This window comes from Pseudorasbora parva, chromosome 7 (genome assembly GCF_024679245.1).
Source record: "Pseudorasbora parva isolate DD20220531a chromosome 7, ASM2467924v1, whole genome shotgun sequence".
NCBI classification, from domain to species: Eukaryota; Metazoa; Chordata; class Actinopteri; order Cypriniformes; family Gobionidae; genus Pseudorasbora; species Pseudorasbora parva.
In genome coordinates, this window is record NC_090178.1 from 7197715 (window position 1) to 7224114 (window position 26400).

General features: G+C 36.5%; 1 protein-coding gene across 1 annotated transcript; it reads right to left on the minus strand.

Moving 5' to 3' along the window:
- Positions 1–1223: 1223 nt before the first annotated feature.
- LOC137083561 (pituitary tumor-transforming gene 1 protein-interacting protein) lies at positions 1224–24802 on the minus strand. The gene is made up of 7 exons (XM_067449521.1): positions 24518–24802; positions 23958–24004; positions 23189–23297; positions 19217–19325; positions 13682–13747; positions 9486–9532; positions 1224–2156 (listed from the first exon to the last, which is right to left on the minus strand). Exons 1-7 carry the CDS (start codon positions 24642–24644, stop codon positions 2107–2109), a joined length of 555 nt encoding a protein of 184 aa, XP_067305622.1. The 5' UTR covers positions 24645–24802; the 3' UTR covers positions 1224–2106.
- Positions 24803–26400: the final 1598 nt, after the last annotated feature.

The window sequence follows — 26400 nt, forward strand, 5'->3', positions numbered from 1 at the left end:
TTTCATGCATCTGCTGTGCTCGACTCGTTCCGTTCAGCATCTTTAAAATGCAGCAGAGGAGCGAGATCTACACAGCAAATTCCCAAGGATGAGCTTTGCAGAGTCTGCCCAAACATTTGCATTTCCCTGCTGGATTTTGTTCCTTTGCAGTCTAATGAATGCCGCTGTTATTCTAATTTACGGCACAGAATGCACTGCATAACTAATGTGCTTGTCGATTGTTAACGCTGCACTGTAGAACAGGTGGCATGAAACAGAGAAGAACGATGAAATGAATTGAGGTATTAAATGTAGTGCAACAGAATCATCATCTCGTGTGCGTTTGTGTTGCAGCTCATGGTTTAGTATGGAGAGCAGGAGCCGGTCTGACTGATGGAACGACTAGGACATGAAACTACTTCCTCCAGGCAGTGAAAGGGAACATTGCAGGGTGTGATGTGAATTGCACTCAACTCTTCCGTCCTGCAAACTAATCGTCAGCCCACACAGTTTCCATGATTTCAAGATTTAAACCAAACGAGCACTATTTATTTAAAAGTAGAAGCTCATTTTTATTAGAACATGTTAAGAACACACAGTATAAATACAAACGTCTATGTCATTCGCAGAGTGATTTAAAAAGACGTGGAAAAATGAAAGCGCTGTCATTATTTACTCACCCTCATATCGTTTCAAATCACTTTGTATCTGGGATGCAAAAGGAGAGTGCAGGTCTTTTCTACAGTAGGTCATAGTGACAAAAAGAAAACATCATACCGGCAGTTCATACGACGCACTTTATGGCTTCTGATGCAAACAAAAGACATTTTAAAGGGATCCTTCATCCAAAAATGAAAATTTACTCGCCCTCAAGCCATCCTAGGAGTTTATGGCATTCTTCTTTCTTCGTCCGACATCATACATTGCACCAGTTATGCTTTTTTTCGTAAGTGACTGATTGTATTCGTCTGAAAGAAGAATGTTATATACACCTAGGATGGCTTGAGGGCGAGTAAACCCTCTAACTTTATGCCATATTTAATGTCTTTCTTATCATTTTGAAAGTCAGTATGAACTGTTGTTGTTCACAAAGATTCTTGTAAATTGCAAAGGCAGAAACTAATAAAGTATTTTTGCCTTCTACTCAAGTCAATTTTTCAAGTGTGTGTGTGTATATATATATATATATATATATATATATATATATATATATATATATATATATATATATATATATATATATATATATATATATATATATATATCACTTATTTTCTATGGAAAACTTTTACTTCACTACATTTCAAAGTGTAATGTCGTACTTTTTACTGCATTATGTTTCATAATTAAAAGGTTGTTGTTGTTTTTTTACCTTTAATACTTAATTACATTAAAAAGTAGTACCTTCTTACTTGTACTCAAGCAAAACTTTGAATTACTTTTACTTGAGTACTAAATGTTTAATGTAATTAAGTATTAAAGATATTCAATATGAAACATAGTGCAGTAAAAAGTACAATATCATGCTTTGGGATGTTGTGAAGTAACAGTTTTCCAAAGAAGACCACTAATAAAGTACATATACTTGAAAAAATGTACTTGAGGATAAAGTAAAAATAATTCACAACTGTCCGTCTCTTGTTAATTGTGCATCAATGAGATACAGGTTTGAATGGCACGAGAGGGAGTAAATCATGACAGAATCTTCATATTTGTGAACAAGTCTCTCTACAAGAAAACAAAGAAACAAAATATTTTCACTCCATTTTGGCCATTTACATCATTTGCTTCCAAAGCAATTAAAATGTGATTCTGTCGTGTTTAGAGTAAAAAAAAAGAAAAAAAGAATTCACATGCTAGTATACAATATTTCTGTCATACAAAGATATGATGAAAGTATTGAGAGTAGTATACTAGTGTGTGAAATTCAGCAAGAGTCAAATCAGAACAGAGAGAGAGAGACAGAGAGAGAGAGAGACCAATAACTAACCAATGGAAGAGCAGACAAGGTTAATCTCAGTTTCGGCTGCTATCCAACTTCATCTAACCTAAAGTGATTTGACGCGTCTCAAAAGAGCAAAGCAAAGCATCTGGTGAAGTGATTCCTGGACGCCCGGTCCCTCGGTTTTACTCGTTCTCGAACTTGCTGTAGGGATGGTCGGAATCTGGGATGAGTCCTAGAAAGAAGGACGAGAGAGATTTTTATTTACATTCATGCATTTAGCAGATGCTTTTACCCAAATCGACAGTAAGCAATTCATCACTAAAACAATCACATGAACCGGTTTCATATTCATCATATTTTCTGTCAGTTGTATTTTTATTTTGAGTGAACTTTTTCTTTAACCCCGTGTTGCTCCGGGGAGCTGAAGCTGTAATACGTTTTATGGTGATTTTGTGTAGAAGTAGCAGATATAACTTTCACAGAGATCTATTCTACTCACACACATTGCTTGTTTGCACAAGGGCAGATGGGAGAGGAAAAGCCGCTAAACTTTCACCTCCCTGATGGTTAGGAGGTGCAGCAGGTTTTCGGAGGACGTGACGCGTTTTAAGCAGACGAACGCAGCTCATCCGTAACCTTGGGTCGATTCGGACATGTGCACCGCTGAGAGCAGCGGATCTGGCTCACATCTGATGGATACGTGACATAAAGGGTCCAAAACGGATAGAAATGTTTCTGACCAGCCATGAAACTGTATTTAATATATATATATATATTTTTTTTTTTTAATAATACGTTTTGCATCCATTTAAATTGCATAATAGAGTCACTTTCATCTTAAATTTTGCTTTAAGAGAAGACTTTACGTGTGTAACTAACAGATATTACTTTTCTCAGTCAATTAATCACAGTACAATAAAGGGTTAGTTGACCCAAAAATGAAATTGATGTCATTAATGACTCACCCTAATGTCGTTCCACACCCGTAAGACCTCCGTTCATCTTCAGAAACACAGTTTAAGATATTTTATATTTAGTCCGAGAGTGTATGCAAGTTTATGCACACTATACTGTCCATGTTTAGAAAGGTAAATCGGATCGCCAATGTCACGTGATTTCAGCCGTTTGGTAGCCTGACAAGCCAGACCCACATCAAGATGTTTGGTCTGGAAACTCACCATTGACAGCTCAATCCGAGGGGCGGGATAAACAGTTGTCTTTCAAACTCCCTCTGCACGCGATAGGATAGCGCTACAACCAACCAGAGCAACGAAGGTAAAGCGGAGCTGACAGATTAAACTTTCGCCGTTTCCGGTCGACAAAACTACAAACACATCTTCCTTTTTAAGAATGACTTCAGTGCCGTTCTTTGTTCTTTTCTCAAAAAAAGCTTTACTTCTAGAGTCGCGGTCAAAGCTGATTCGAAAGACCTCCATTAGCCAGCTTCTTTGTTTACTATAGTAGCACGCAAACGCAACTCTGCCGTCATTATGTTAAGCCCCGCCCACAGACTCTATACACGATGTGATTGGCCTGACCAGAGTTTGGTTTTTAAAGCTCTGAAGGTATTCTGTTGCTAGACGATACTCGCGCCAGATTAGATTTGCTGCCGCTAGGGTGCGTTTAGATTTCTAGGCTAGCAGTTTAGCAGTTTGACACTGGCGATCCGAATCATGAATCAATACGCTGATTCATGACCATTTGAATCTTTATTTGAGGATTGAAAACCAAACTGGATGAGAAGACAATGCTGAATAAAGTCGTAGTTTTTGTTATTTTTGGACCAAAATGTATTTTTAATGCTTCAAGAGATTCTAACTAACTAACTGATGTCACATATGGACTACTTTGATGATGTTTTTATTCCCTTTCTGGACATGGACAGTATAGTGTGCATACACTTGCAAACGCTCTCAGTCTAAATATAAAATATCTTAAACTGTGTCTGAAGATGAACGGAGGTCTTACGGGTTGGTGAGTCATTAATGACACAAATTTCATTTTGGGGTGAACTAACCCTTTAAAACAACTGGTTTGTAATGAGATGTTATGTTTATATATGCAAAAGATACATTATCTAATTAAATATGTCCTTATTTGCATACATTTCTAAAATAGAAATTTAGATTCAAATTTCAAAGATTCAATGTCTTTCTTATCTTTTCTTATTTTGAAAGATTAAAAAGCTTCATTTCGCTGAATTGTTAAAGTTAGAGGAATTTTGGATATCTCTTTTTATCGCTCAATAAATCAGAAAATAGGTAATTTCACCATATTTTTAGAACGTTTGGTGTATGTAAAGTTGCTAAAGTGGAGATTCTGTCTCAGAGCATAAGAAAAACGTGCATTAGAACTGAAATCTACAAATGCAAATAGATAAAGTGCAATAAGATACACTTAAATGTCTATTTAGGATTTTTTCTTTCCACTAGTCTGAAAGAAAACTTATGGAAGCAAAATCACCTAAAATTCAGTGTACTGCCTTAAATAAATAAAATAAATAAAAAAAGTTACAAGCTAATTAGCCAATGTCAATTTCTACTCTCATTTGGCGAGTGTTTGTTTTGGACCCTGTTGCTGTGCAATTGTATTAAGAGATACACAGGCAGAATCTCACACTGAACGTCCTTTCGAGGGCAGACGCTAGTGTGTGTGTCCATGTGCGAGAGCAGCAGGGTCGGAGACACCCGTTCCCTGGCGTACAGACTGCTGAGAGCAGGAGAAACACAACGGAGGCCTCCATCCATCATGCTGTCATGTCATCCACACACACACACACACACACACACACACACACTTCACCACAGGAAGCACCAGCACACAGCAGAGCCAATGAGGACGCGGCCCAGAAACCATCAGTCATAATAGAGCAGCATCACCACACACTCAGACAATGACATCAATGACTTTTATTTTATACTGAATAAGCAAAGTTTACAAAAATGAGTTTTAGTTTGCCGCAAGATGTGGAAACAGTTACAGTTTCTGGGTTCATAGTATCAAATAACCTAAAGAAATTTTAAAAGATTATTTGAGATGAAATGTAACCTGGACACAATGTAGATAAGACTCATTCACACAAAGATCGATAACTATAAAGATAACCATATTTGTGTCCAGACCAGTGAACGATATGGTTCTGTTTATTCTAAGGGTGTACTTGTCCGCTGCTTTTAATGCTAGAGCTCGTTACTTGTAATTTTAATCTTAATATTGCCAAAATACCATTATAATCCCATTATGAGGGTGCATGTAAACACACTGATTCAGTGAGGTCCCACCTTCAAAGTAAAAGTAATGTTTTTTATCATTAACTTTAACGCGCTGCGTTATAAGGACAGATGAATTGTGTACTGTTATTAATTGTAAGCTTGTTTAGCATGGTAAATTAGCTGATATTTGTAGTTCCATTCATAATCATCAGGATCCGTCTGCGCTGTGCTGATGTACAGAGAAGAAACAGCCAATCAGAGTGGAGCGTAACTTTATTATTCATTTTTATCCCTTACAAATAAGGTAATAACAGCCCATAAAATGTAGGGTTGTAAATGGACATGTCAAAGCGTATCTGGAGAATTTTTGCCCTTACCTAAGCTACAAACCTTCTATGTATCAGAGAACCATTTAAAATATTGTCTCAATGCTTTCTATGGGACCGTTAATACATTAACTAATTTGAACAAATTAAACCATATTGTAAACCACTGCACAGTTGTAGAATATGAAACCTTGAAAAAAAAATCATAAGACACAAATCGTCAACAAACTGCTTTATAAAATCCACACAGGACCATGTGAAAGCACAACACTGGACATGAGGGTCACATCTAACCGCTCAGGATCCTCAGGTCCTTCAGCATCTATTCTGCACATCACCGAACACACTCGAACGCGTGTGATAAAGCCCTCTGAGTGCGCTCACGTCCTTTGATCTTCTCTTTACTTTGAACATCGTCTTCACCGGCTCACAGAGAATGTCAAACGCATGCACTGCAGTCACATGAATGCATCTGTAGGCCGTTTGTTGCCACTTGGACATAGCTTTTAAAGTGCCTCATTATGATACTTTAAAGGTTCCTCATTTTGTTTTAGAGGTCTCCACTAATATATGTTTGCATCCATCCAAGGTAAAAAAAAAAACCTTAAATTTTCTCACAGCATCACCTCTTCTCTCAGTATCTGAATCAGTTCGATAAAGGATTCATCACTCGGATTGGTCAGATGGCCCAGTCTGTTACGATTGGTCTACTCTGCTCTGATTGGTCAGATGGCCCAGTCTGTTGCGATTGGTCTACTCTGCTCTGATTGGTCAGATGGCTCAGTCTGTTGTGATTGGTCTACTCTGCTCTGATTGGTCAGATGGCTCAGTCTGTTGCGATTGGTCTACTCTGCTCTGATTGGTCAGATGGCCCAGTCTGTTGCGATTGTTCTACTCTTCTCTGATTGGTCAGATGGCCCAGTCTGTTGCGATTGTTCTACTCTTCTCTGATTGGTCAGATGGCCCAGTCTGTTGCGATTGTTCTACTCTTCTCTGATTGGTCAGATGGCCCGGTCTGTTATGCTTGGTCGACCACTTACAGCGCATGTAAAAAGTGAAACGGCCATTACCATACATGGTTTTCAGCTCTGGATCTTCTTCAACACTTGATACAGTGATACAAACAGTAACGATGGTGTCGGGTTTACTGCATCAATCTCATCCTTTGGAAGTACAGCAAAAGTGTTTTTGCTTTCGTAGAGCCTTCATGACATGCCGACGACAACACAAACCAAACTCACGCAGGCCTCAGCTGCAACTACAGTGGCGGGACAAAGTAGATGTTCGTAAGCAACCAATGAAGATCATAGGCGAGCATTATGAAAATTAGTTTCAAACCTACGTAGGTTTGAGCAGGAACTAAGACTGGAATTACTGACGACTCAGTATCAGTTCAGAATCTGATGTTTCTTTAGAGAGACAATGACTCGATTTATCGAGCCTTGAAACTAGCTGACCTTTTACATTCACAAAGCTATAATTCACACAACATGAAAATTATTAACTGAGAAACCATAACTGGAGCACTTTGAAATAGAACAGAAGTTTGTTTCTATGTAGTTTTACATGATTTCTTATAAAAGAATCGCTCTGTCGTTTCTCTTATTCAGGTCATTTTCATCGTTCCTCTGCGGCATGAACCCACACGCCCAGCTTCCTTCAGCCTATCTCAAGGTCGCATGTATTTTCGCAGGTTCATCCTCCTGCCCTTCGTCTCGCTCTGAACGCTGCGGCTCTGGTGACCCCGTTCTCGGTTTCTCGCACTCACGCACTGCAGGAGCTGCGATCGGAGGCGCAAAATACATTTACATCTCACCTCATTCCTCTACAGCGCTGGGACGGGACCCAGGGCTTTACCACCACATAAATTACGGCTCTTCTCGCTTCTCCACCAGTGCTAATTAGCACAGAGTTAATCAAGCGCGAGTCAACCAGCCAGCCAGGTTTTTATTAAGAACCAAAAAAGTGGAGAACAAAAGAAAAAATTACAGAGAAATGCATCTCTCTCCTCAAACCCTTGCACTTTTAAACTTTAGAGGCAAGACACTACAGGTGAATAGGGTAAAGAAAAATATAACTAATATACATCACCATAATTTCCCCATTAAGACAATTGTTTTGTATTAAACGTTTTGAAATGGTATGCTTAAGTGTGCAAATTAGGCATTATATGCACTCATTTCCAGAACAGAAATCTGAACATAAGTCAGGAATAAAGTCAGGTATGATTATGTTCAAATATGTTAGAGTTTAAGGTTTAACAGAGTGGAGATCTCTTTTTATCACTCCATAAATCAGAAAATACTGTCAACAGAAATAAAATGTTTATTAAAACATTTTAATAAAATGTTTTATGCAAATGATTTGAAAATCTCTGTAAAACTTGAGAATATAGATGATAACAAAACTGTAAATTTTGGTGTATGTTAAGCTACTGAACTGGAGATTTCAGACTAGATAAAGTCAGAAAGAGATAAATAAGTCTGAAAGAAGGCATGTTATGGAAGCAAAGTAGCCCAAAATTGACCAGTGCACGAAGAAAACAATGGTTTTGCCTGTAGTGTCTTTACTTAAGACCAGATAAATGTTTAGCATTTTGAGCATTTTCTAAACAATTTCATTTAGAAAATATTCAGTAAATGCAATCTGATTTAATATGCATGTGCTGTTTTCCACATTGCACAGATAATTGATCTTAAATAACGAACTGTAAGGACGAGTCCATCTGGTAAAGGTTGTCCTTAAGTCACCTTGTACTTACTGTAATTCATAAGTAATGTGTTAAATTATGTTTTAGTCCAAGTAATTAGTACCACTATCCAACTGCTATTTGGCAATCAGTAACTATCACTACAACACTTCCTCTGCTCCAATCAGCCACATAAGCATTGATCACGAGTCAATCGTTTTGAAAAATGGCATCTGCTGAATCAAGCATTATTGAGAGCCACAAAATGAACCAGATCAATAAAGACAAACAGAGCTGACATGATGACCTGTGTGAAAACAACTCCATAGGATGTCCCATAAGAGCAGAACAACCGAAGATGCATTAACTACGTTTACCCAATAATGAAACTTAAGAAGTTGTTGCAGAATTGAGCACTTTCGAGTTGCGTCAGTGCAGCAGATCAATCTGAATCTCACCCACAATTATTGGTGCAATTCTCTCCAGCAAATTCTTCCACATCAACGGCCCGAATACATTAGTGTGTGAACAAACACACGGGTCACAACCTCTGCAGACCGTCTGCTCACGCTTTAGTGGTTTAGAGAAGTTTAGACAAACGGACTGAATTTGTTTCTCTTAAAAACGTTCTGCTTGATAAATATTAACTGTGGATATATACACTGGCATCCAAAAGACGGGGGTCAGTAAGATTAAAATCAATACTTTTATTCAGCAAGGAGGCATTAAATTGATCAAATGGGACAGTAAAGACATGATAAAAACATTTATATTTCAAATAAATACTGTTCTTTTGAACTTTCAATTAATCAAAGAATCCTGAAATGAACTATATATTACAGTTTATGCAAAAATATGAAGCAGCACTACTGTTTTTAGTATTGATAATATAATAAATGTTTCTTGAGCCGCAGATCATCATATTAGAATGATTTCTGAAGGATCATGTGACACTGAAGATTGTTGCTAAAAATTCAGCTTTGACATCACAGGAATGATATTTTAAAATATATTGATTTCAAATTGTCATATTTCGCAATATTAGTATTTTTGATCAAATAATTGCAGCCTTGATGAGCATAAGCCATGAAAAATATCTTACTGACCCTAAACTTTTAAACAGCAGTGTATGAATTTCTTTGTAAAACTAAACTTTATTTCAACAGTGTGTGTTTAGGAGCAGACAGTGAAGTAAAAGCAGGCAGCACTACACAACACACATGTATTCCCATAGTTTTATTTCTGTTATTTCATAGTTTTCATGACCCAGAAAAGAGTCATAATGAGTAGACTATGAATACTAATGACAGAAGGACAGGACTGACGTGACTCACCGTACTTCTTGCGGATTTCATCATGCTTCGTCTTCCTCTCCACCCTCCTGCAATAGACAGTAACCAGAGATTACTAACTGGTTTTGACAGACTGGTCTAGGTTATACAGATTTCTACCGAGACTTCAGACTTCTGTGGCGTTAAATACTGAATTTCTGTGAACCAACAGTTATTTGCGTCCTTTTACTTGTTTTGAGCTGTATTTTGTAGCAAAATCAATTGAACTGATCTCATTTCTAATGGAAGTTGTGACTGTATTTTAGTATTTTGTGACGCATGTCTGAGTGAAACGGCTCCTTAAATAAGAAAAAAAAATGTAGGGCGGGACTTGATTTTGTCCTTGTGGAATTGATTGGATGGTTGTGGCTCGCTACTGGTCGATCTCATGTGAGTGACAGATTGCCCCGCCCTCATGCCAGTAAACACAACATCAGAAAAGAGATGGTGCTGCAAGAGGGAGGGGAAGTTATTTTGATTCAAGATTATGAGGTACACAAATTTACAATAAATCCATGGATAAATCATTTAAAATAAAAACTTTAATATTCCATAAATAAATAAGTTAAAATTTTGATTCCATGGCTTTAAATTAGGGTACATTATACAACAAAAACGACAACAAATCTGTGAAAACGACTAAAAACGTTGAATTCTGCTGCCAGGCCAGAAGTTAGTGATGAAACACTATAGACTGAACATGTAATATTCATGTGCATGACGCCATCGTTTTCACAGATTCACGTTTTTGTTGTTTACACGGAGACCATTTCAAAAACTTGCTAAGATTCCAGCGACAAGCAACGAAAAATCAATCAAAAACCACAGCCAATCAGAACAGCATGTGGGCGGGCTCTCATGGCTAGTGTACGGCACTCGCAAGGAAATGGATAAGTACATAATTAAATTCAAAAATATTACGCCATTTAAACATTACTAAAAAAATACTGTCTGTCACTAAAACAATCTTTGTCATAGAATATACTTGTTTGCTCACAGTTTGAATGTTTTTGTTTCCATTTGTTTAAAGGTGTCATGAACAGGCTTTTTTTCTTTTTTATACTGTTGTCTGGGGTCAACTAATGACGTTTGTGTGGTTTTTACATTCAAAAACATCATAACTAATAAGTTAATAGGGTATTTTCTACACTGGTTTTGAGGCTCTCTCCTGAACGCTGGGTTTTGATGGGCGTGCCACACTGGAGACTTGGAAGTAAACGCCCACGGCTAGGATTGGAGAAGATTAGCATATTAATGAGCTTCAGCTCTGCTGTCATATCTATGCCCCAGTGTAAGTTCACATGAGGGAGAGATTATTAAAGCGGCAACTGCAACGATTTATTTCTCATTCACCCACTATTGTATTACATGGCCCGCACCCCAACGATCGGTCAATATATGCGCAAACCACACACACACGCACGCACGCACGCAGATCAAGAAAGAATTTCAGCCAACGGGAATACATTTTGGTATATACAATTTACATTTTACGTTTTACTCACATAAGTGTGTTGCACCATTTCTGTCAGACCCAATATAGAAGGCACAACATTGTGTCTGCAAATCCAGCACTTGAGACTAGTTTACAAATGATTCAGCGGTGAAATGAAGCGAACACACAAGACTTCCACACGTGAGCTGGAACTTCATTAAAAATAAATGAAATATTACACATTCCTAATATTATGATCCGAAGGAAGCTTATGCAGCGACTGTGTTCGTCCATAATATCTTGCTATCTTCTTCCGCATGTTTATTGCTGCTGGCTAGCGAGGTATAGCGAGCTGGCTGCTGGATTAGACGTTCTGTAAAGGTGTGTGTTTTGTCGCGCGATGACGTAAGGATGAAGCTCACGATCGTTTTCTGGGCTGGTGTCTATAAACGCTTTTCTTTGACTAAAAATCAAGTTTTCAGCTCTGAAACTTACAGGATAATCTTATATTACCATGAGCTTTATATATATCAAAAGCTCAAGGGAAAGTTGATTTCTCAATTCATCACCCCTTTAATTTCGAGATCTGAGGTGAATTATCCATTGTTGCTTTTAGTAGGAATATGTTACAAAGCTGGGAACACTAAATTATATTCAAAGTCACATGACACGTTTTTAACGTTAAATAAAGCACATAAACATATGTTTTGTGTCATTGTTGTTACAGCCGTGATGTCGCAGAAATAGAAACCGTATCTTTAACATGGAAAAGATCCATTTTATCAAGTGTTGCGGCGTCGCGGCACGTGTAGTTAGGTTAAGAAACAGTGTTAGACTGATGTCAACGTGGACATGTTATGTACCATGCATAAAATAACAAGGTAAAGTATGGCTTGTGCTGAACACAATTTGCGTTGTCAAAAGCATGAAATCCAGGAAATAATCAAAAGCTAAATTAATGGCCATATTTCTTATCTAGACTATAATGTTCATAGTTGTGCCCATATTGCTCTTACTTTTGATACTGTGTTGGTCACCACTGGCCAATAAAAAAAAAGAAATAGTTTGCACAAGAAAACACGAATCAAACGTATCTGGATTTAATTTCAGCAGGAAAAACTACAGAAGTGAAAACAGGACAAGTCCTTAAGAGCAGCACATGGGCTGCACCAGATGATTCATGTCGAGTTCATGTCTTTGTTTAAGCCCATCTATTCCTTCACATGCTCGCGGTGGGGCGTCGTAAATACGAGCAGCAGTGTTTTATGGGTGTGTGACACACTGAACGACACCACTCGCTCCCTGTACATCATTCATTCCCTCTACACTCCATAAAGAAGATGGGCCGAGCCGGAGACTGGTCTCCATACGAACCCGCGGCCGCTTCGTATCTGCACAAAAGTGCCGTATAAATCAGCCGGAGCTTTATGAGCAGCTGATCTGAGAACAATCATCGGAGCTGTTAGCCATCTGTTGCTGCTTCCACAATCCTACACAAAACACCACAACAATGACTCCAAACGGTTACTGTTTTACATGTGTGTATCTATCTACTGAGGGAGCACAATCAGATCAGATTTCCATATTAAACTGGAATGCCAAATGCTTAGACCAACAGTGAATAAAAACTAAAAGGATCTTTATGAAAAGAAAGTCACACTACCATTCAAAAGTTTGGGGTCAGTAAGATTTTCTTTTTTTCTTTTTTTGAAAGTCGTCTCAACAAGGCTACATTTGTTTGATCGAAAATAGTCAAATTGTGAAAAAAAATTTGCAATGTAAAATAGCTTTTTTTATTGTAATATATTTTAAAATGTAATTTATTCCTGTGATCAAAGCTGAATTTCCAAAGCAACATTACTCTAGTCTTCAGAGTCACATGATCCATCAGAAATCATTAGAATATGATGATTTGCTGCTCTAGAAACATTTATGATTTTAATAAATGAAAACATTATTTTAGTATTCTTAAAAGAACAGCATTTAATTGAAATTATAAATGTTTTTTACGGTCACTTTTTATTAATTGAATGCTGAATAAAAGTATACATTTCTTTAAAAAATTTAATAAAATATTACTGATCCCAAACTTTTAAACCAACATAAAACACCAGTCGCAACTCGTTAAACTTACACAATGGGACATATATTTGTGCAAAGAATATTCAAAGAGAAGGCAGGCAATATTGTGATTAAACAGTTAAAAAAGGGGGGAAAATTAATAAAACTAACCATTACTAATCAACCATTTTTCCTGTTTACGTTATAGCATTTTCAATTCCTCTTAAAAAAAAAATAATTTATTATATTATATGAATAATATTGTGTGCGTGTGTGTTCAAGTGACATGCCGTAACAATCTATAGACTCCAAGAATGCACTGTGATACTGTTTACTCATTTACGATACATACTAAAGAAGCAACACTGTTGTTACAGATAAAAATGCTGAACAAAAGCACATTTGTACATCAGATGCATAACACACACAATCCATCAAGACCCTGCAGAGATATCTGATCTTGGTTAATCTGAGCTCTCGAGTTCAAAAGGAGATTTCTGCTCCGCCTCAAGCGTCTGACACAGAAGTGACCTTGTTAGTGCAGCACAGCTGCTGAAAGACCCTACAGACATATTTACACGCAACACACGTAATGAACCGATTGAGCCACACACACACACACACACACACACACGCATTATGTGACTGAATCCACTTCAGATCAACAGGTGCCTGTCTGATCCTAGGCGTGAGATTTACTCACCGTTCATCAGCTCGCTGTCTGATCTCTTCTCTTCTCCGGGCAAACTGCTCATCATCACGGTCGAAACTGAAAATAAACCAACATAAATCACAATTTTCACCACACTTATTTAATACATGAGAGATTGACATTAAATAATTCACCTAAATAATGTTGCAATGCAAACTAATCGTAATGTTTCTTATAAATAGGCTTATATTTTATACAGAATAAATGATTATCTCTTTATTTAGAGGTTAGGGTGAAATATAAACTGGACATGTTATTGACCAATGAAGCTTATTTAACCATATTTATTAACCAGTGAGAAAACAGAGAATATACAGCTCAAAATCACCTGTTTGAATGATTTTTTCAATTGTGATTTGGATGAGCATTTAAAGTTTACATACAGTACAAAGCACTAAATGGTTTAGCGCCTCAGAACTTGAGCGAACACATTATAGTCCTTTGTGTCTGTGGTCTTTGCTAGTTAAAAAAACCTAGAATATAAAACTATAATCCTTTTCCTATTTAGCACCCAAACTCTGGAATAGCCTTCCTAGCATTGTTCGGGAAGCAGACACACTCTGTCAATTTAAGGGCCCTATTTTAAAGATCTGAGCACATGGTCAAAAGTGCACGGCGCAGGTCCGAATCCACTTTTGCTAGTTTAATGGCGGGAAAAATGGTCGTCTAAAAGGGTTTGTCCCTATTCTCTTAATGAGTCATGGGTGTGTTTTGGACATAACGTTCAATAAACCAAACAGTCTCAACTCAGAATCCCTTTAAAAGCCAGTTGCGAATGCCTATTTACATGGCGGAATTTGCGAGTGTTAAAAAACTGCACATTTCTCCAATGAGGAATCCTTTGATTTTTCCTAAATAAAAATGTGATTTCAAACCTGCAAACCCATGGGTGCACAAATTAATTTGCTATTTAAACAACGTGGCACAGAATGTGAAAAAATTAGAACTGCGTCGGGCTGAAACTAGCAAAAAACTACTGCTTTGCGCCTGCTGCCACATCGCGCTGGGTGTATGATAGGGCCCTACAGCAAGACTAAAATACATCTCTTTAACCTGGCATACAGACTATCAACTGATTTTGGCTGTATGAACATCGCCACTGGAAAAAGTATTCCTGAGACCAAGAACATGAACAACTAGTACTACACTCTGACAAAGAATCAGCAGCTTTAGGACGATCACCTTTACTTCATCACTGAAACTGAAACACAGAAACTCCAACCACATGAATTCCCCTTCAATGATGAACCACAATAAAAGATAATTTACTAAGAAAGAGAGCAAAAAATTAAACTATGATCAGTAGTCTTTCTGTAAAAGCATTACATTCCACATTCAAGCCAAGCTCACAGGAGCGGATGGAGCTGAAAAGGCAATAATAAGAGGTAGGAGAAGTGTTCACTGCTTCTTTAAGTAATGCACGTCTGTGTTTTCATCACATGAGATGTGATTGACATGAAGCCGGTGAGCAGGACGGCTTGCCAAATAATATCATCTCTGATTGACTGCCTGTCACACAGACATGCCCTTTACAACCCGTCAAACTGGCTCCTTTTAAAATCCTCTCTGTGGGGAAAACTAAATTCTTACATTATTCTTAATAAATAAATACAGTACACTTCACTAATATTGGTAAATATGAGCAAAGGCGACTTTGAATATATTTGCATTTTTTTTTATCCTTTTGATCTTTCATTAAAACATTTTTTTTAAACAATCATGATAAAAAAAACGGACGGCGCGCCAGGCACATGGTGCAAAAGGGTTGTCCCTTAATGAGTCATGGGTTTGTTTTGGGCGTAACGTGCAATAAACCAATCAGTCTCTCATCTCTCATTCCCTAAAAGCCAGTTGCACTCAGGCCATGGCAGATTCGCCATTTCCATGGTGGGAATTTGCGAGCAGAAAGACTGAACGCTTCTCTTGAACACTTCTACGGATAGGAATCCTTTTATTTTTAATATTTAAAAATGTTTGTGTGATGCTGCGCAACCCTGTGGGGTGTAACAAGCAGAGTGTATGCGCATTGCGAACCCGTCTATAGCCGCATATTACTAACACACCCTTTAAACAACACAAAAACACTGTGCTATTGACTTTTTGTCGGTCAATGGCACAGTTGTTTTCAGTTAAAAACGTATCAAACAGCATCTACATCACCACATGTTGTTCGGGAGGGTTTCAAGAATAATCCTTCTTGCTCCTCCAGAAACAAACTCCAGCATATTCAGTGGTCAGACACGACTGGAACTTCAAACAGGAACTGGTTCTTGGTCAGATACAAAAAAAAAAAAAAAAAAAAAAAGAGCTTTTTGGCAGCAAACCCACCAGATGGCTCTGGTGCTAACAGAGATAAAAAGTACCCCATGGATCTTTTAATGTTGTGGGGGTTTTGCTGGAGGTCCTGGACACCTTGTTAAGATGCATGGTATCATGGACTCTATCAAATACCAAGAGATAAAAAAACTAAACCTGACAGCCTCTGCGGGTTGGATCTTCCATCAGGACAAATGTTGACAAAGTCAACACACAAATGTGTCACTGAGCACAAAATTAAGCTTCTGCCATCCCAGTTCCCTGACCTGAACCCTATAGAAAAGGAATGGGTTGCACTGAAGAGAAGAAGCACCAACATGGATCTGGAAATCTGAAGGATCTGTAGAGAGAAGGAATGCTCTCTGATCTCTTGTCAGGTGTTCTCCAAACTCATCAGGTATTACAAAAGAAGACTCTGTTATCTTGGGAAAAGGACATTGCAATAACTGGGTGCCAATAATTGTGGCCAAGGTGAACAAGAAAAAAACATTTATTATAATTTTTTGAATGAAAGATTAAAAGAATAAAAAGTGCAGATTTATTTTCACAGTTGCCTTTGCTCATATTTACCAAGGGTGCCAATATTAGTGGAGGGCACTCTATATTCATCAATACTAAATGTAATTGTGTTCATTAACCCTATAACGCTTCTGTATTATATTTAATGATAAACAAGGTTTCTAAACAATTAGCATAATAAAAACGTTCCTGAAAAACGGTTGCACACAATATTATATATGCCTTCTGTCATCTGACTCATAATTTATACTTGTTTATCTAGTTAAAAGCCTTTTAGTGTCATTGTATAAACATCCACCTTCAGGTCAAGGTTCACGTGTCATGAAATCTTTACTGATTTTTATAAATAAGTGTAAGAATAACTAACATTGTTAGTAATATTTCAAGATGAACCCTTACTGAAGCAACTTAGGTTTACTTGAATATCCATGTTCAAGTGTGAGTATCAAATATGATCCATCAGGTTTTATCTCTCAATCATTATATTGCACTGCAATACGTGTTTTGCCCTCCACAGTATAAAATACAGAGCTTTGATCATAAAACGAAGCATTTAAATATCATCTCACCAAAACGTATTATTGGTCTCATTGGTTTACATTACAAGCTATATGGCCTTAGAATATCAGAATCTGCAAATTGCATTTTATTGCTCAGTTTTGGCCTGTCTTTTCTCTAAAGGTTCAATAAATTGTTTTATTTCAAAAAATGGGACATGGCAGGCTTTACAGGGTTAATATTTTGACACAGAACACATCACAGCTATGAGCAGGATGTGAAACCTGATGGTGTGAATGTGACTATTTAGAGAAAAGAGGCACTGATGCTGACATGAACGACTTTAAAAGACATATTTGATGTGAGTGTTTGACATGTATCTGGTAAGTGGTAAGGGTTGGTTCACTTCAGAAATTGCATTTTCTGATCATTTACTCACCCCCATGTCATACAAGATGGACATGTCTTTCTTTCGTTAGTCGAAAATAAATTAAGGTTTTTGAGGAAAACATTCCAGGATTTGTCTCCATATAGTGGACTTCAATGGGTGCAACAGTTTAAAGGTCAAAATTTCTAAAAGCTTCAAAGAGATCTACACTATCCCAGACGAGGAATAAGGGTCTTATCTAGTAAAACAATTAGTCATTTTCTAAAAATATATTAAAAATTATAAATTTGATGACAACCAAATTGATTTGCCATTAAAGGCATACAACACAAAGTTCATTATCAGCGTGTTTGTCTGATATTAAGTCCTGGTTTCCCTAATATTTTTTGCACATCAACAAGAGCAAAGCTGAGGTTATAGTGTTTGGCCCCTCAGGTATTTCATGTACTTCTGATGGAGACCTGGGAGATTGAGTCCCCTGTGTAAAGCACTCTGTTAAAAATATGGGTGTTATTTTTGACTCTGCCCTTAAATTTGATAAACAGATAAACGCTGTAGTTAAATAAATAAAAAATCAGATTTTGAGAGAGTGATCCATGCGTTCATTTCATCTAGTCTTGACTTTTGTAACTCTCTTTACATTGGAATGAGTCAATCCAATATTAGTCGTCTTCAGAGGGTTCAAAATGCAGCACCAAGACTTTTGACTGGTACCCAAAAGTGTAATCATATTTCCCCAATTTTATATTCAGTGCACTGGCTGCCAGTTTGTTACAGAATTGAGTTTTAAAATCTTTTTTTAAAGCCCTAATGGAATAGCTCCAAAATATAATTCTGATCTTTTGAAATTAAATAACTCTATTGGGTCTCAACATCTCAACAAAGATTGCTGATGGCTCTGAGATGTAGACTTAAGTGGAGGGGTGACCATGCTTTTTCTAATGTTGGCCCAAAATTGTGAAATAGTCTTCCTCTATCCATAAGACCGCAGATCTCCACAGAATTTAAAAAATGTACAACTAAAAACTAAGTTTCAAGGACGTTTTTTTTTTCTGATTGGTGTTTCTGATTGGTAAAATCCCTTTATCATTGACTTTTAATCTCATCTGTGTCTTTTTTAAATATTTATTTTTTGTCTTTCTTTTTCGGTCCAGCACAATGGTCAACTACTGTTTTTATTGTGCTATATAAATAAAAAATGTATTTGCTTCTTGCTGCTCTGCACCACGCATTACGTAATCACGTTGGAAAGGTCACGTCACTTAGGAGGAAGTACCGCTGTAGGGCGAAAAACTCCATCTCATTTTCTCCTCCAACTTCAAATTGGTTCGACATCATTGCTTTACCTTTTTTTCGTGAAGGCCGTTCATCCTGGTCTTTGCTTGTTGCTTTGTAAACACTTGATCAGAACTTTCACCTACGTCAAGTGTGACCTTTCCAACATGATTACATAACAATCAGTGCAGCGCAACATTTGTGGTTAAAAAGTATATAGATTTTAATTTTATTTTTTTAGAAAATGCCTAATTGTTTTACTAGGTAAGACCTTTATTCCTCATCTGGGATCGTGTAAAGCTTTTTGAGGCTGCATTGAAACAGCAATTTGGACCTTCAACCCGTTGTAGCCCATTGAAGTCCACTATATGGAGAAAAATCCTGGAATGTTTTCCTCAAAAAGCTTAATTTATTTTCAACTGAAGAAAGATAGTAATAAACATCTTGTATGATGTGGGGCTGAGTAAATTATCAGGACATTTTCATTCAGAGAACGACTCCTTTAAGTCTGTTTGTGTAGATGTTGTCACCTTGATGAGCGTCTGCGTTTACAGCAGCAGCAGCAGCAGCACACAGTGATCGCCAGCAGCAGCGTACCCAACACCACGGCCATAGCGATGATCAGAGCCTCAAAGTTCACTGGCACAACACAAAACAACAACAAATCACAACACTGAACTTCATGGACACTATTGAAGCACAGTGTGTTAATCACTCCTGACACCTGCTGGACATTTACTGATAGCGCAAGGTACAGGACCGTTCTCATGATTGAAGAGTTGTGCAATGGTTTTTATTGTCATCATGTGAGCATGAGCAATGCGATTCATCATACAGAACATATCAGTGTGATCCCATGCGATATGATTTCACTTTCAATTCAACATCACCATAAATCCACAAGGTTGTGTCTGTCTGAATATCTTCTCTTAAGGGATTTTGTAACCCTGAAACTTATTTTAAGTGCTGCTATATGACAGTCAGAGAAACATTTGAGCCTTTTATTGTAGAAGCGAGAAACTAAGTAAGTGAGAAAATAAAGCCGTTCATCATTGCTCAAGCTCAACATCAGGATCTATATCACTCTAAAGGGGTTTATTTTGTGAATTATATTCTGAATGTGTTATCATTTATTACATGACTATTTACCAAATAAATAAATAACTAATAGGTAAATATTGATTTGAGTTTATATTGTGATCTATAATTGTAGAGAATGCAGAGATACAAAACTTGAGAGCCATGGTGGAAGGGAAAAAATATTTATCAATGCTTTTGAGTTCCCCTGATAAACTTTGCACTTGCTTGTAAAATGTTAAAGGTTCTCCAATAAATGGACTTTACCGATAACAATATCTAGGTTGGCCCACGCTGGCTAATAACTGATTAATCAGGGCTCGACATTAACGCTAGTCTGCTTGTCTGGGACAAGTGGATTTTTTAAAGGGGCAAGTGAAAGAGAATTTTAATTGCCCGACCAGACAAGCGGATTAAAATGGCAATAGCAAAAATATATAGGGAATCACCAAAATACAAGAATGATTCTGCATTCATTTATTGTAAGTGGCGATCGATAGTGGATAATAATATATAATGACCTGACGGTAACAAGGTTGCACTGTTGATGCTCGTGCAGTCTCTCAAGGAGAAATTGAAACAAATGAGCCATGCTCATTTCGCCTAGTGTCTTATTTTAATTGAATGTATAGATAAAATGTAAGAATATAATATGAAACCTGAAGCATAGCCTATATTTAATAAGATTAGGGGGAAAATCCTTTTATAAAAGGTAAAAATATCACAAATATGCAGATTTAAATAAGTCAAAGCAGACTGAACACTGGTGAGAATATTGCTAAAGAAAAAATTATATTTACAACACACAAATACAATAAATCTAACTTTCTTCCAGGCAAGCAAATTTTTTACTCAGACAAGTGAATGACCGATTTACTTGACCGAAGGACAAGCTCATGAATGTCGAACCCTGGATTAATCAACCGATTGGTTTTAAAATAGATACTGAATAAATAAAAAAAACTTAGCACATATGAAACTTCTGGACTTTATTACATAAAGTACTGAACCATGAAAATGTACTGTACTTTAAATATAAACATATTATTAATAATACCTGTTAGTTCATATTACATTACCAAATGTTTAGAGACAACTTAACAGTTGCCAAGTGGAATCTTACTTTAATGAGTCAACATTTCAAATACAACAGTCTTGCTTTAAGGGATGGTTCACTTTAAAAATGAAAATTCTGTCATCTTTTACTCACCCTCAAGTTGTTTCAAACCTGTATGAATTTCTTTCTTCAGCTGAACACAAGGGAAGATATTTTGAAGAATGTCACTAACCAAACAGTTAACTGGAGCCATTGACTTCCGTAGTAGGAAAAACAATACTACGGAAGTCAATGGCTCCAGTAACTGTTGGGTTACTGACATTCTTCAAAATATCTTCCCTTGTGTTCAGCTGAAGAAAGACATTCATACAGGTTTGAAACAACTTGAGGGTGAGTAAAAGATGACAATTTTCATTTTAAAGTGAACCATCCCTTAAAAAAATGGCTATCTTTAAATATTTAGATATTGTATGCATATTCTCACACTATATTTGATTCTATTTTAGATCACTAGATCTAATCAAACTTTTCTAATCAAAAGCCGATCTAAGCTAAATATAAGCAAATTATGTATTATAGTGATGATAAAAAAGAAGTGAAATCGAATGCGTTCATATTTGTTTATATGTTTCTGTCTACAGTTTTTTCTCTCATGTCACTATTTTGCTGTTTTTTGAATGAATAAAAGCAACCAGCTATAAACTAATGCAAATAGATAACAACAATCTGGGCCAATAAACATTTAGTTCAGACTTGCATGTATTTTTTTCATGTATTAACCATTTGAAGTACTAATGTTAGCTTCCTCTCACCCCCGACAGCAAATATATCGCTGTTCTCCCTTAAAGCTCCACTGTGTGATATTTTCCCCCATCTAGCGGTGTAAAGGTATATGACCATCCAGTGAATATTAGTTTCTGTTCCTCTCAATTCCGATTTCGTTTTAACTCCTACGGTGGCCCATTTAGTCCAAGATTAACATGGCAATCCTCCTCTTCACATTAGACACGGTACCATAGAGTGTTGAAATGCGAAAGGCGAAGCTTGAATTTACGGGTATGTCCCTCTTTGGCTACTGTACTTTCAAGATGGAGGGGCAACATGGCGACCGACATTCGAACCCCTCACCCGTATGTATTTTCAATGGCATATTATAAACTTACGAGAATATTTTATTACTTGAAAGAAGTAAATATACATTAATGAGCACATATATTTTTGAAAGAACTAAGTGTTTTTAGCTAAGAATAAACAAAAAGAGTTACACACTGTAGCTTTAATGCAGCATCACTTTATAATGATATGAAAACATCTACTGTATAATATACTGTTTTATTGTGTTTTAAATCCACATATGATGTGTCCTAATGTGCAGCGTCACCACGTGTCAAAACAAACTCAACAAGGCGTCAGTAATAGTTTATTTCACCTCTAAAGGCCGCTCTTGTACTTTATGATACCAGCAGACCCTTTTCAGCTGCTCCAGCAATGGACACAACCAAGAAAAACTATCAGTATGGATTATTGCAGATAACCGATTGTTCCAGACGACCTCTAAAAAATGCTTTGCATTCCCCCGAGAAGCTTTGTGTTCGCTCTTAAAATGTTTGCGTTTCCCTCACAAAATGTTTTGCGTTCCTCCGAGAAACTTTGCATTCTCTCACAAAGAACACAATAGAGTAAAAACAATATTAATATAATAATATAATATATATTTTTTCCTCCCATCTTATATTTTTTTTCATCACCATGTCCCAAGTTTAGGGATTCCGTACAAAACTTTCTGTCAAATTAAATAAAGCTAAAATAAAGTATAAATATTACAAGGAAAACTAAACCAAAATTAGAAATATTGCCTTGGCAAATGAAATGCATAAAGTTGTCAACTAAGTTGCTTAAAATAAATATCTTTCATATTTAGTATTATCATTTAACCATAACAGTATATGAATAATTCTAACATGCACTGCATACATAACAGTGGTATTAAAAACAGATGAGCAATCATTTATAATATGTTGCCCTGGACAAAGGTCATTATTCAGAAATATTTAACCACTGAATACCACGAGTGACCAATCAGAATCAAGTATTCTAGAGATTTTCATAGCAAGTAAATTTAATGTCCTCAAGACTTATAAATAGTGCCACGACATAACAAAACAACTGGTGCCTTTCCCCATGTCATTTAAAGGAAGTTGAACTGAGGGACTTTCAGCCCTGAATGCAAATCTCACTTCACAAATGTCAAAGTGTTACTTCCATCATCTCAACAGCTGGGTCACTGGGTGTATAATAGAAATCATCATGTATATTGTCTATTGTTGAATAGTATACATGATAAAACATGAACACAAATCTGACTCACCCCAGCAAACACCCCAGCGGGCCTGAGAGAGTTTACACACCGACGCTGGCGGAATCACATACGACACGGGATAATTTGTGCAGCTGTTGTTGGTCATGCACCACAAACACTGATGGCAAAAACAATCATTATAATTATTATTATTATTATTATAGACATCATTTTTCAGAAAGTGACACTGTTTTGGTAGAAACACAGCAGCAGGAACATTATTATCTATGCATTTGGTAATGTTTTGTGCTGTTGGTTTGTGTCTAAAACATTAATTCTGTTTACTCAAATGACACAAGTCAGTCTGATATCAACATTTCAAAAGATGAAACTAAAGTATTATTATAAAATTATCATAAAAGTACAGACACAAATTGTGACAATAGTAAAACTGTAACTGTTTTGATTATCATTTTATTTGCATGCAGATTAAAGGTTAAAGCACACTTGCATGTTTTGTAGTGTTATTTGGTTTGCCTCTGTATATTCATGACACAAATCAGATTTATAATAATATTAAAATTTCAAAGGAAATATGAAAATAAACTTTGGTCAATTCCTCATTTAACACTTTAACTCTATCTAAACATCATGCTCACTTCCATGTTTCTTGGTAAATAATCAAGTTATAATTAATAAAACAGGTTCTGTGCGGATTAGTCTGATACACATTTTTATATTAATACTACCCTAAGTTACAATATTAATTTTTGAAAAGTTCAGATGGTAGCACAGTAAAGGAATGACCCGGCTAATAAAAAGTAAATAAGACGCTTACCGAAACATTGGAGAGGCAGGTCTCACAGGAAGTCAGAGTGTTGCATGCTGGGATGAGAACATAAAACATATACATATCAGACAAAACACTGACAAAAAAACACTTTTACTCCAAAATTAAAGGGCTGAATTTAGCCAAAAGAATTGCCCAGATGATCTGGAAACTCAGCTCATTGGGCATAACTTGCTTGACTTTAATAAATCTACCGCTGAATAAATAGCTGTAGAGGCCCAAGTCCTTCAAAAATATTTATTTTTTCCATTGACATTCAATATCAATATCAATAATTAGTTACATGCTAAATATGTAAATCCTACTTATGTGTAAGTCCTTTAGGTGTTTTTATATTGATGACTAACACCACAGACGTTAAAACAGTAACAGTTTTATATTAAATATATTATAGAAATTATAAAAGAGCAATATATAAATGTTAATTATAGAGCCATACTATAATAACAACAATATATGTTTAATACATTTATATGATTACAAGATTTTCAGACAGCAAAATGGAAATATAGGATAAAAAAGGACGACACGGGTAGGTAAAAACATACGTTTGTGAACAGGTGGAGGTGTTGTAGGTTTAGCTGTAGTTGTAACATTAGCTGTCACACTAGCGCCAAATCCGACACAAATCAGCAGAAAGACCGCCATAGACCCAAACACTCGGAATTCATCCATACTGTGGAGGATTTAAAGGCTTGTACAGAAGACGAATGTTGAGTTGTAACTGAAATCTTCCTTTCGGCGAAGCAGAAATCTTCAAAACTCCCCTCAACACGCAACCGAAATCATCAAATGCCTGACACTGGCAAAACACGGAAGCACAACATAGCCTACCTGCTGACACACTTGTGCTTTCAAAATAAGAGTCCTTCAACAACCCCCATAAACGAAAGTAGGCTATCATCATATAATTATCATAAACGCACAGACGCTAAAAAACCCAGATGTAAGTAATTATGAAAAATAATATACACAGTGTTATTATGGTAAAACTGTAACCATGATATTTTTTTGGTAGATTAGTACTGTAGGCTATTACAAATAGCATGGTTAAAGTCCCCATGATATCAAAATGTAACTTTTTTTGCTTCTAGTATAATATGTTAGTTTTGTTATCTATACGCTAGTGTGCTTCAAAACAAACTAAATTTGCATTTAGAAGATGCATTCAAAACTTACTCACGAGTCACTCTACCAAATGATTTTGATGACATCTTTAGAGTCTCATCAGATTTTTAGTCCAATCAGATGCTCTCTAAAATCTAAAGCGTCCCACCCCTACATTATATACTGAACCTGCAGCTAAAATCGAAGAGAATATTAGGAATAAACTGTAGTTTTTCCTGGCCAAGCTGAGATTCTAAACGCTACTGGCTATTTTAAAAAAGGGAAGGAGCTGTTCAAAATGTCCCATCATGTCTCTGTTTCAGTGGAAATTACATCAACACAATGAATAATGCTGCACGTTATTTAAAATATGGTTATAGTAGTTGCAACAACAACAGTACATTTGTGGTTACTGTGGGTTTACTAAAAATACCATACTACTACTTTGACTATAATAAAACTATGATTATTCTCTTTTGGCATGAACCAATAACCTTCTGACCTTAAAGTCCTCATGAAATCAAAACTGACTCTATTTACTATGTTAGAACACAGGTCTTAGGGTGAACAATTAATCCATGCAAGTTAATACACAGAAAAAAAACTATTTTGTTGCGGTAATCTATAATCAAAATCTGAGAAGTAACTTCCGGTCTGGAAACGGCGTTCCTTCTCAGATGATGTCAGTTTGATGGCTTAGGTTTGAAAATGCTTTAACCACTCTCCTCCAACTGTTAGACTGCTATGAGCGAGAGATGGAGAGGAGGAGCCCTGAAGTCAAACCCTGCCCTTAATATTCCGTTTCACTTGGAAATAGGTCACAGCATTGAAGAAAACTCACATGCTACTTCCGGTTCACTGGGACTTTAATGATGTCAAACTTAGCTCACACTTTATTTGAAAACATGAATTAAAATTTTATTTGAAATGTGTCATATTTGACAAAATCTCCATAAAAGAGACCCTTTTTCTGACTGTGACGTGTCAAATCTCTGAATATTGTCCTCATAAAAACCAATTATAGACTAGCTGGCCTAAATTCATAAGCTCTTCCCAGCCTCTTTCTGAGCTTTCATGGTTTTTATCACACATATACATTTTAGGAGGAGCAACTCAGTGTTCATTGCTCTCTTTTTGAAGGACAAGAAGCACGAGTCGTGTTTCTGTAAGACTCTTGTAGCCGCTTGAGAGTCATTGTAAGATTCTTTCATCTTGCACCTGGTCCTCCACAGAAAGATGATAATGACTCAATGATTTTTGAAAAACCTTCAAGGTGAGCTTGTTTGTTGAATTCCCGCATTATCACACTGCAAGTTTCATTTCT

Coding starts and splice junctions, on each gene's coding strand:
- LOC137083561 (XM_067449521.1), bottom strand. CDS start 24,644: ATGGATGAATTCCGAGTGTTTGGGTCTATGGCGGTCTTTCTGCTGATT. Junction 19,326..23,188: donor CCGCTGGGGTGTTTGCTGGG/GTGAGTCAGATT, acceptor GTGTTGTGCCAG/TGAACTTTGAGGCTCTGATC. Junction 13,748..19,216: donor AAACGCAGACGCTCATCAAG/GTGACAACATCT, acceptor GTTTATTTTCAG/TTTCGACCGTGATGATGAGC.